The sequence below is a fragment of the Sitophilus oryzae genome, unplaced genomic scaffold (genome assembly GCF_002938485.1).
Source record: "Sitophilus oryzae breed Bouriz unplaced genomic scaffold, Soryzae_2.0 scaffold_296_pilon_pilon, whole genome shotgun sequence".
NCBI lineage: Eukaryota > Metazoa > Arthropoda > Insecta > Coleoptera > Curculionidae > Sitophilus > Sitophilus oryzae.
Window position 1 is genome coordinate 189,782 of NW_022146858.1, and position 12,437 is coordinate 202,218.

General features: G+C 34.8%; 1 protein-coding gene across 2 annotated transcripts in view; it reads left to right on the forward strand.

The window, feature by feature from the left end:
- The window catches only part of LOC115884511, a 101,775-nt gene extending 96,284 nt beyond the window's left edge, over positions 1 to 5,491 (forward strand). For both annotated transcript variants that reach the window (XM_030903114.1, XM_030903113.1), the window contains exon 5: positions 5,326 to 5,491. In XM_030903114.1, coding sequence (XP_030758974.1) covers positions 5,326 to 5,393 — 68 coding nt within the window. In that variant the 3' untranslated portion in view covers positions 5,394 to 5,491. The remainder of the gene's footprint in view (positions 1 to 5,325) is intronic.
- The last annotated feature ends 6,946 nt before the right edge of the window (positions 5,492 to 12,437 follow it).

The window sequence follows — 12,437 nt, forward strand, 5'->3', positions numbered from 1 at the left end:
GGAATGTAACAGCTAAGCTATTAATGGAAAAAAAAACAAAAATAATATAATATTAAATTTAATCCTTTTACTGACACCGAATTTAAAATATCCCGGGAGGCAAAAAGTGCCACAAGGAAGGAATTGCAGATGGACCCTCTAAAAAGAAAAGAAAGTTCTAAGGCACTCAAATACTAAAAATTCAAATTGATGGTACAAAATTGTAATGAAGAATGTCCCAAATGGTTTGCAAAAAAAATATTTTTTTGTATTATCCTACGAATTGGCATGGCGAGGAGGAGAGGAAGGAAAATGTTTTGTTTCCTATTTTAGAGATGATATTGATTATATAGGACAATCCACCGGTCGCATTGAATACAACCCGATATTCGATAAAACCACTGAAGGAGGAGATAAACCTTGTGCTCTGTCAAAATAGCTGGTCATAAATAGAGGTCAGCCGGATATATGTCCAGTAAGGCTATTCAAAAAATTTATGGAAAAAAGAAAATTAATTAATGTTTCAAGATTGTTCTTAACTGTAAATCCTTCCTGGAAAATGGGTAAAATACGATTGCTCTATTGCTATAATCAAGAACCTTCCTGTTGGGATTGCTCAATGGGTGTCTATCGAAGGGAAAAAATCAGGTTTGGCTACGGAGAAAGTAAACATTACTAATCATTCGCTACGTGCAACAGCTGTGTCGACACTAGCAAAGAAGGGGGTTGAGGAGAACATAATAGTCAAAACTGGGCACGCAAACCCGAAGTCAATTAAACCTTACCTTCAACTCAAATGCAAATAATATATGCTACAATAAAAAAAATAATATATGCAAATAAAACTGCTACAAGTTCTAATAATAATACTAATAATGTTTTCGTACCTACTATAGGTTCTTTTAATTTCAATTCAAAAATTCGGCATCTTTAAATTCAACACCTTCAAGTACCGCAACGGAATCTAAACATAATAATTTTTATAACTGTGTTTTTCACTGCAATTCTTCATGTAATTTTTAATTTCTAATATTATAAGTTCTGTTTCATTTTATTGCTTCATTTTTAAATAGATTTTTTTTAATATGTTCAAATCGAAGTTCAAATAAATGTTTTTAAAAAATCTATGTATTTTCATGTTATTTATTCGGGAAATATTCTACCGAATTACTCTTGCATCAAAATATACCTGATAATTTTTCATTTAAGCATGTTGTCAATAAGCCCTCCTCTTTCGGAGTCGGGCTCTTATGGCAAAATATGAATATAAACTCATGCAGTTTTTAGACAACATGCTTTCATGAAAAAGTATCGGTAATTTTGATGCACTTGGGTAATTACTTCCGAAAATAAGCGCAGTAGGTGATACCCGGACACTCAAAGACAAGTGAAGGTGACCAGATGGTATTGCGTAAGCTGTGCCAGTACTCTCGTGTCAGATACTTTCCACAAAGCCAGTCACCACCATAATATTACAATTATTTTAAAGACGTCTGTCATTTATTAGTTTTTTTTTATATGCATTTAGAAATGTATCGGTTAAGTAATGTAGAAACTGCATAAAATTATAGAAACATTATTACCAATTAAAACAGCGACGAAGTTTAATTGAAGATTAAAGAAACAAGAATTCAAGATACGGTACCAAGCGTGATTTATAGTCTTGACGGTCATTGATAGAAACTTTGAATGGCTCAAGCGGCTGAACGCTTAGCGCTTGATAAACCAAAGCAATTTCGATAAAGCATCGCTTGACGGTTAGATACTCCATTTTGATAAAATGGTCAAACAAGGCTCATCAAAGTCATCCATAGGACCAGAAGCCTTCTGCGGCGTTGCAAAAGCAGTAACGAGAATGGGCACAAAACGATGGGTGGCCAACAAATCTCTAGAATAGTGGAGAAATTCAACAGCGAAATGCGAAAAAATTCACAGAACATTCGCCAAATATCACGGCTGACCTGATAAGCAAAGACAGTCAAAGCTGTAGTGGGTCTACTAACAGGACACTGTAAGCTGAATAGGAATCTAAAGCTAACGGAAATGTTAGATAAAGTCATGTGCAGGTTCTGTCAATCTGAAGAAGAAACGACCAAACACATTTTATCTGGGTGCGACAGCCTGGCAAATATGCGTTTCTCGGTAATAGGAATTGATAGGCCAAGGACAGAGGAAATAGACATTGATAGGCCAATGAATATGGAGGGTTCAGTCTCCATATTGCTAGGTTTTTTGAAAAGGATAAGACTGGAGAATATAACCAAAGGATCAGAAAAGAATCGCAATAGATCAAAAGGTCGCAGTGGATCAGATCTAGAAAAATCTAATCTAATCTAAGCTACCACATTATGATGCAAAATATTTGTATTGTAGGAATCTCTTTACGTTGTTTTGTACCCATTTTTTGTATTTTATGCCATATAAACTCTAAAATGAGTAATCATTTTAGAGTTTATAGGCCTCTACGGAATGCTCTTGGTCGATTCTAAATACTTCTGAAAATTTTCCATAGACATATCATTAATAATTTTCGTCACCGAAGCAGTTACTTAATATATAGGACCCCTTCGAGCAATGTTGTTTTTATTGAAGTTTTTTTCATTTGAGAATAAATTCTAAAAATTCTCAAAATAAAAATTCTCAAAATAAAAACACTAAATCACCACAATACACCAAAACACTTTTACTTTTACACTGGACGCGCGTTTCGCTAACCATGTTAGCATCATCAGCAGATGATTATAAACTAAAGTACAATCTACAAGTTGAGCGTTTATATACTCGCTCAGTGGGCACCGAGTGGGCGTAGCAAAATCTAGCCAACCGAGTCAGATCCCACTGAGCGTAACAGTTAGATTTCCGCCACTAGAGTAGTAGGAACAAAGAACTTGAAGGAATTGGACCGTTGACTCTGTTCATACAATCTTTACATTTATTAATTCTGATGCTTTCATATGCATCTAATTGCCTGTAATTTGAGACTTGTTTAATTAATTTTAAATTATTAAGATCTATACAATGTTCTTTATCAACAATATGTTCGACAACGCAAGATTTATCCGGTCTACCATATCTTATCTGAGCTAAATGTTCTTTAAATCTAGTTAATATTGATCTTCTAGTTTGCACAACATATTTCTGATTACAATCTTTACAAGAAATTTCATAAATACCCGACCTTTCCAGTGGAGGTGTTTTATCTTTTGGATTACCTAATAATTGTTGTAATTTATTATTAGCACTATACACAAGTTTATAATTGACATTTTTAAAAATTCCTTTTAGACCACGGGATAACTCTCTATCAAACGGTATCGAAAAATATTTAGACGTATCTTTCTCCACTTGAAAAGTCGAATTTTCAGAAATCATTAACCTATACCTACGTTTTCTAATTAATTTATCAACTAGTGACGGAGAATATCCATTACACTCAGCTACATTCCTAATGTAATCTCTTTCTATTTCATATCTTTCGTTGGAAAGTGGGAAACTAAGTAATCTATGAACTAAGAAATTTAAACTAGCCATTTTATGTTCAACACTATGATGTGAAAAGTGTGTCTAAAAGAATGTAACACCCTTATTGATCTTCCTTTAAAGAGGAAATTGCAAGTATCCAATCCCTCATTACCAAAATTGTATGCTTTGCCAAAAATTCATAAACCGGACAAGTCTATGCGCCCAATTGTTTCGGCTGTAGGTTCTCCGACTTATAATTTGGCAAAATGGTTATCAAGGGAGTTCGAAGATTTACCTGATTATGAACCTTCTTTCTCAGTTAAAAATAATATTGAATTCATTAACAAAATTAAAGATATAACATTGAATGAAGGTGAAATTTTGGTCTCCTTTGTTGTTCCCAAGTGTTCCAATTCCATATACTTTAGGCTACTTGAAGGAATTACTGAACGCAAATGGTCTCGTCACTGTGAGTGAATATATTGAGCTTACATCGTTATGTATGAAACAGAATTGTTTTCAATTTAATAACAATTTTTTTGAACAGCGGGAAGGTACAGCAATGGGTAATCCATTGTCTCCATTTTTGGCTAATTTATTCATGAGCAGGTTTGAAGTGGAGGCTAAGAATCAGTTTGAGTATTTTCCAAGAGTATGGTTTAGGTATGTGGATGATATTTTTGCTGTTATTGACACACATTCAGACACCATAGGTAATTTTATTTCTAAGTTAAATAATCGTTTTCCTTCCTTTAAATTTACGTATGAAATTGAGAACAACGATAGATTACCATTTCTAGATGTATTAGTTATTAGAAATACTAATAATTGCCTGAAATTTGATATCTATAGTAAAAATACGACCACACGCAGATATATTCCTAATAAATCACATCATAGTGTTGAACATAAAATGACTAGTTTAAATTTCTTAGTTCATAGATTACTTAGTTTCCCACTTTCCAACGAAAGATATGAAATAGAAAGAGATTACATTTGGAATGTAGCTGAGTGTAATGGATATTCTCCGTCACTAGTTGATAAATTAATTAGAAAACGTAGGTATAGGTTAATGATTTCTGAAAATTCGACTTTTCAAGTGGAGAAAGATACGTCTAAATATTTTTCGATACCGTTTGATAGAGAGTTATCCCGTGGTCTAAAAGGAATTTTTAAAAATGTCAATTATAAACTTGTGTATAGTGCTAATAATAAATTACAACAATTATTAGGTAATCCAAAAGATAAAACACCTCCACTGGAAAGGTCGGGTATTTATGAAATTTCTTGTAAAGATTGTAATCAGAAATATGTTGTGCAAACTAGAAGATCAATATTAACTAGATTTAAAGAACATTTAGCTCAGATAAGATATGGTAGACCGGATAAATCTTGCGTTGCCGAACATATTGTTGATAAAGAACATTGTATAGATCTTAATAATTTAAAATTAATTAAACAAGTCTCAAATTACAGGCAATTAGATGCATATGAAAGCATCAGAATTAATAAATGTAAAGATAGTATGAACAGAGTCAACGGTCCAATTCCTTCAAGTTCTTTGTTCCTACAACTCTAGTGGCGGAAATCTAACTGTTACGCTCAGTGGGATCTGACTCGGTTGGCTAGATTTTGCCACGCCCACTCGGTGCCCACTGAGCGAGTATATAAACGCTCAACTTGTAGATTGTACTTTAGTTTATAATCATCTGCTGATGATGCTAACATGGTTAGCGAAACGCGCGTCCAGTGTAAAAGTAAAAGTGTTTTGGTGTCTTGTGGTGATTTAGTGTTTTCATTTATATTTAATATTAATCACATTTAATTTTCGTTTATAAAAAAGTTTAATATTTGATTATATCTATTAATAATATGTAATTCTAGGGTGCAGTGATCTACGCCAGCTGGATATGGAATTAGAAATGAACAATCCGAAAACAATTGATAATTAGGTTATAAATAAGTATTCCATCCTATTTATTATTTTACTTCAACATTTAATCTGTTTAAAAAATAACTGTTAATAAAAGCACTTTGTAATATATCTAATTTATTTAAATATATACTTTTGCTCCCAGGTTTTCAGTCACTCTAAACAATTGTTCGGCGCTATTTAAATGTGTTCGGCCCAGTGTCCATTTCCGGATGTTCTTCAACCAGGAGGTTTGTTTTCTTCCTACGCCCCTGCGGCTCTATGCTAGCTTTACGGAACTATTTGCCACTTTGTAACTGCATTTTACTTCCGACTTGTTTTTAAATCACTCAAATATTTCTATTTTAATACAATGTTCCCGTCGTAATGTGCCCGCTTTCTATTATCTAGCTCAAAAGCTGATAACACTCTTGGCCTTGTTTTTCGCCAGCTGAAGACACCCCCACTATAACAGAAAAAATACCTATTTCTCCTTGTTCCAGCTGCTTAAAGCAGAAACAATTGGCTGAAAGTTTGTGTCTTTATAGTAAATGTCATGAAAAGCTTCATATTCTCATTATTTCACTACGTTGACCATGCTCATTCGACTAGACAAGTGCATTATTTTAGAATTCCTCAACACCGAACAGCTAACTTATGGAATAGTATTTCTAATAATGTGGAATAATTCTTCTAATAACTTTAAATTTCAATCCTTTACAGATTATAAGAAACAAATTAAAAAACATTTACTAAATTCGTAAAAATTATAATTTCTTTGACTGATTTGTGAGGTTCTTGTTCTTCTGACACGCCCGTCATTGGTTGCTGTTCCGGATTTTACACTGTTTCGTTATGCCTCTCTGTTTATCTCCGCTCATCCCTGATAAAATTATATTTTCACTTTTTTTAATCTAATTTGTGTTTATTTTTATAACTTAATTTATTTCTATTTTGTTTTTGGGGTCGCATCACTCTGGCACTTTGTGTCTTTTTTGTATCGGTTTTTTAATCGGTGCGATCCCTTTAGACACACATTATTTTTTAAGAATAATTATTAATCTGTAAAACGTAATGAAGTCTAATAAAAAAATTGAATTTGAATTTAAATATTATAACCAAAATACAGGAGAGTTCCCAGTTTTTATTTCTCTCCACTAAAACTCAATAATATATTAGTCATATATCTTATTTAAATTTCACCCATTTTCGTCACATTTACAATCGGGTTTATTAAACACATTTTTGCAATCCTACAGACTAGTTATTTCCCATATCTATTCTTGCTGTATAGTGGGGACAAAAATGTGTCACTATGCATTTTATATGCTTCTATTAATATTTTTATAGAGCATCAGCCAAATTAATTGATTACTTCTACTTCTTACTTCTAACTTACTATTGACTGAAGGATTAGTTCTACTTCTGGATATAAATTATTTTTTCGTTAGCACTGTGTCGGGATACTGAATTAACTACTCTACCTATACATATTATGCTGTGCGGAAAAATCAATATTCATATTTTCATAATTTACAAAACATGCATGATTGTTTGTTGTTATTTCATTCAATGTTCCTAACAAGGAACAATAGCCGCATGATAAAATTTAAATGTTACTTTTTAGGACCTTTTTGTGACTTTTTAGCTCTTTAGCTTTTAGCACTCTATTTGCTCAACAATATCAATTTTATTTATATTTATGGAAATATATGTCGGTGGATGCCATTTATCTGAAGAATTTTAAAATATTATCCTGAACTGTTAATCTTTAACAAGATTTGACAATCTCATTTTCGCAGTTCAACGTTTTAGAGTGATATTTTATGTTTCTTATAATTATCTAAAGGTATATCCTATCTAAAGGTGCCCGGTGGCGTAGAGGTACAAGCTCTCGTCTACCAATCTCAGTGCACGGCCACACAGAAAGCGTTTTTTGCGTTTTTAGCATGAAGCGTGTTTTGCGTCTAAAACAAAATAACAGGATTATACATATAGGAGTGGCCCCACCAAAAGCGTCTAGCGTTCGGCGTGTCTCGCAAAAAACGCAAATGAAAACAAATCAATTTGTTTTCTGTAGCGTTTTCTATTAGACCCCGTCATAGGCGGACGTAATATTTAATAATACGATAACAATAAATTAAATATTATATGCATTTTTTTCATTTTAGAGTATTATCTAAAAATATTTTTATAGAGAACATATTATACTGTTTTAGGAAGATTCTATTAAATTCAAAAATTTGAAGGAAATGTTTGAAAAAGTGTAGTTTGAAATGTTGAAAAAGTAATAAATTAAAGGAATATTTTTTTACGCGTAAAAAATTGTTTTTTATGCGTAAAATGGTCTTTTTTACGCGTAACAAATAGTTATGTACGCGTAACAAATAGTTTTTTACGAGTAACAAATAGTTTTATACGTGTACAAAATAGTTTTCTAGCTGCAAAAAATAGATTTTTGTGCTTAAAAAATATTTTTTTTTGCGTAAAAATATTTCTTTACCGGTAGCGAGTAGTGTTTTACGAGTAAAAAATAGTTTTTTTACGTGTAACAAATAGTTTTTTACACGTTAAAATATTTTTTTAACGTAAAAAAAGTTTTTTTTATCAGAAACAATAAGTTTTTGACGCGTCAAATATAGTTTTTTTACGTGTAACAAATAGTGTTTAACATGTAAAAAATAGTTTTTTTGCGCAAAAATGGTTTTCTACCAATAACAAACAGTTTTATACGGACAACAAATAGTTTTTTATGTCTAACAAAAAATTTTTTACGTGTAACAAATAGTTTTTTACGTGTAGCAAATAGATTTTTACACGTAGCAAATAGTTTTATACGCGTAAAAAATACTTTTCTACCAGTAACAAATAGTTATATATACGCGTAAAAATAGTTTTCTACCAGTAACAAATAGTTTTATACGAGTAAAAAATAGTTTTTTACGTGTAACAGTTTCATTCGCGTAAAATAATAAAAATAGTTTTTACGTGTAACAAATAATGGTTTTTACACGTAATAATTTGATGACCATAGTGAAGTTAGTGGCGAATCGGTTAGTCGGTATGGCTCGAAGATGGTATGATTCGCAAGAACAGTTAGCAGTAGATTGGGATAAAATGAAGAAAATGCTGATCAAACAGTTTACAAAGCCTTTACCATTTGCTAAACTACTTCGTGAGGCCGCCTTATACGAAACAAGCGGCGGCCAAGACTTAAGTGAGTACTGTTTTAATAAATTAGACAAGTTAAAGCTTTAAGACTTAACATTCCCGACAATTATCTGGTTGATGCCGTCATTGGGGGAATTACGGACGAAAACATCGCAAGAACTGCTAGATCATCGCGTTTCAAAGATACAAACGAGCTGTATGGATATCTGAGCACTTACCACACTTGCGGAAAATTGCCGCAAAATATTAAAACGGACAGTAGTAAAAGAATGTTTTCTCATGCCGGGCCTGTCAATAGATTAGAAAATAGTCAAAAATCTACTATTCAGTGTATTTAATTGTAATGGACCTCACCGCACGCGTGATTGTCAGTTAAGTTAGAATGTTATAACTGTAAACGCCTTGGGCATAAACAAAATAAATGTCCAAATAAAAATGTCAAAGAGCAAGGCAAAAGTAGTGTCAGTTAGTTTATGGTTTTGAATGTATTGTAGGTTACGTTGAACAACAAGAAAAATAAGTGCTACCGGTAATTCATGTACTCGTCGGTGAACTCTGTCTGATAAGTGCAACGTAGAAAGTAATTGTAGTTAGTGACGATCAAATGACTAACGATTACCTATAGGGTCAAGATTCTATAAACTTATTTCAAATGATGTTTTAAAAAGTGGAAACTGATTTTTTGTGCGAGAACTGGCAACGTCGATTAAGCTAATTTGTGGTTTTAAATGTTTGAAGTTCGAGAATGCCATAAAGATGTCACTAAGAATATTGGGTGACGGAAATATCATCATCAAACAGAGAACTCTGTGTCCAAAACTTTTATGTGAATTTCGAGATAGAATTTCGGTGTGCATGTTAGAATTGGAAAAAAACTGATGTGGCAAAAATCGAAGTTAGACTAAATACAAACGAGCCGGTTGTGTATAGACCTAAGGTATAGACCTATCGCTTACAGTTAAATGAAAATTCTTACAAGGCATAATCGACGAATTATTATCAAACAAAATTATCAGAGAATCGACTTCGGCAAAGTTTACAGAATATTTTAATTCTGTAAACTTCGACTTTGGTTTATTCGAGCTCGGTATTATTAGTGAAAAATAAAACCGGAGATTATAGACTCTTATCGAAGGACAGCTGGACCGATTAAGAAAAGACGATTAGGGCATTAAATATAATTATTAATTACACTTGAATTGATGTCTGGATTTTGATGCAACAGGGGCCGGTGTTTTTACTGGGTACTGCAATAATAATTGTGGTCTTCAACGAATACGAGGATTGTGCGAAACTTTTCGATGATTTTACCTTAAGATTAAGTTAAAAGTTTGTTCTTTTATGCGAGTGTTGGTTGTTAAACCTGGACAACGTAAAATTAAAGATGTATTAAAATGGCTGAACCATAAACTGAAAAACAAGTGTGGCAATTTCTTGGGTTGTCCTGCTAATTTCGTAAATTTGTGTATGATTGCTCTCTGGAACTGGATACCAGGAAGAATTTTTAATGGTATTGGAAGGGACCAAGGTCTTACTTATTTATATTGGCTTTTCTGTTGGCTTCCACACCGGAGTTATTTATGTTCAAACATTTGTTGCCGACGGGGCTTTACACGGATCCAAGTTTAACTGCCGTAGGAGCATGAAGGTGTACCGGAAGTGATTGTGAGCCTATTGTAGTGGACAGTTGTTATGGTGCTTGCGTTGCGGAATTTGGTTTGTCTGTTAGGACAGAGTTTCGCTGTGGTCTTGGGTTATTGTGTGCTAAGAGCAGCTTTTTCGAAGAGAAACTTGTTGCCGAGAGTTGGAAGATAGTGTTTGCAGTGATAGTTGTTCGAGAGTTTGTTCTGAACATGGTACACCGTTCTGTAACATATGTGTTGCATGTCGATCTACTTAGTGGGCTACCCGCCGCCGTGTGTGATGTTTTGAATGTAGAATCGATCAATGTTGCGGAAGAGGATTTTCTTTCATGGTCCGTATTAGTACAGTGGTACGGGAAAAGTATTTAGACAGTAGTTCAGGAGCGGAGCAATGACTGACGGGTTGCCATGACTGATTTTTCTTGAAAGAAAGAAAATTGTATCGAGAATTGTTGTGAGTAGTGACGAAAGTGATAGGTGGCAAATAATAAGGTTGTGTCATGATAAGGCAGAACATGATTACAGAGAAAGCATCGAAGAGAATGGAAGATGATTAGATTAGATTAGATTAGATTTTTAGAGGTGGCTTTCGGCCTGATCCACTGCGACCTTCTCAGATCTATTGTGGTCCTCTTCTGATCCTTAGATTACATTCTCCAGTCCTATCCTTTTTACAAAGTTTAGCAACTTGGAGACTGAACCCTCCATGTAGCTCCTTGGCAATGGCCTATCATTGCCTATTACCGGGAACCGCACATTTGCCAGGCTGTCACACCGACATAAAATGTGTTCTGACGTTTCTTCTTCAGATTGGCACAACCTACACATAGCTTCGTCTGTCAATCCCATCAGCTTTAGATGCCTATTTAGCTTACAATGCCCTGTTAGTAGACCTACTACAGCTTTGACTGTCTTTCTGTCCTTGCTTATCAAGTCTACCGTGAATTTTGGCAAATGTTCTACAATAAACCTTTTCGCCTGTCTATGCCCTGGTGAGTTTCTCCACCATTCTAGAGATTTGTTGGCTACCCATCGTTCCGTGGCCATTCTCGTGACCGCCTTTGCAACGCCGCAGAAGGGTTCTGGGCCAATTAATGGCATTGATGAGCCTTGCTTGGCCCTTTCACTGCCTTTTCGTTACACTTGTGACCCTCGTTCCCTGGCACCCAGGCCAACGTAACAGTGCTACGTTCGCCCAAAGTATTCAGAGCACGCACACAGTCCCCCACTAGTCTAGAATTGACCTCCGTGGAGCTGAGTGCCTTTAGCGCCGCTTGGCTGTCTGTGAAGATCGCCACAGAACGATTTGTTCTTTGTTGCCTTATTATTTCTTCTACACAATAGTGGATTGCCGTTATTTCTGCCTGGAAAATTGTGACATCCTTGGATAGGCTTACGTGGAAGGTCTCCCTTGTTTCGGCCCTACTATCTCAGCTTCTACGCCTTCTGACGTTTTTGAGCATACCAGGTTGCCTCAGCTTGAATGGGTACACCTTTACTCCAGTCTTCCCTTCCTGGTATGGTTATATTAAATTTGTTGTTGAAGCTATACCTAGTAGCTGTTGCATCAATTGGCAATCCCAATACTTTGTCTGCTTTTAGCTCTTCGATTAGCTTCTGGTTAGCAGCACTATGCGTTTGGCTTATGTGCTGCTGACCGTGAATTAACCTGTGCATGACAGATCTGGCTTCGCCTTGTATGAAAATATGTAGTGGTGGTAAGTTCAACAAGACTTCCATCGCATTTGTAGGAGTGTTTTTATGGCCCCAGTTACACACAGACACGCAAGCCTTTGTGTGGAACTTAACAGCCTTACCGCACCCACTTGCGATGTCTTTGTCCACCACGCCACCGACCCGTAGGTTATCATGGGTCTTACTACCCTTGTGTATAGCCATAGAGTCATTTTAGGGTTAAGTCCCCAGTTTTTTCCACACATCCTTCTGCACCTACCTAAAGAGATGGCAGCCCTCTGTGTTGCTTTCGCTATGTGAGTATTCCATGTAAGCCTTTGATCAAAAAATATCCCAAGATACTTTGTTTCTTTGGCAAATGAAATCTCCGTTTCTCCTAGCACTGGTGGTTTTAGGCCTTTTGGTGCTATCTTTTTTGTAAAATTGACAATTTGTGTTTTCTGAGCATTGACTGTCAGTCTCTCTTGTTTCACCACTTGTCAACTTTGTTTAGGGCTGTCTGCATTCTTTCTGATATCATACCAGCAAACTTGCCCCTGACCACAATTACGATGTCGTCTGCATATCCTAGGCAA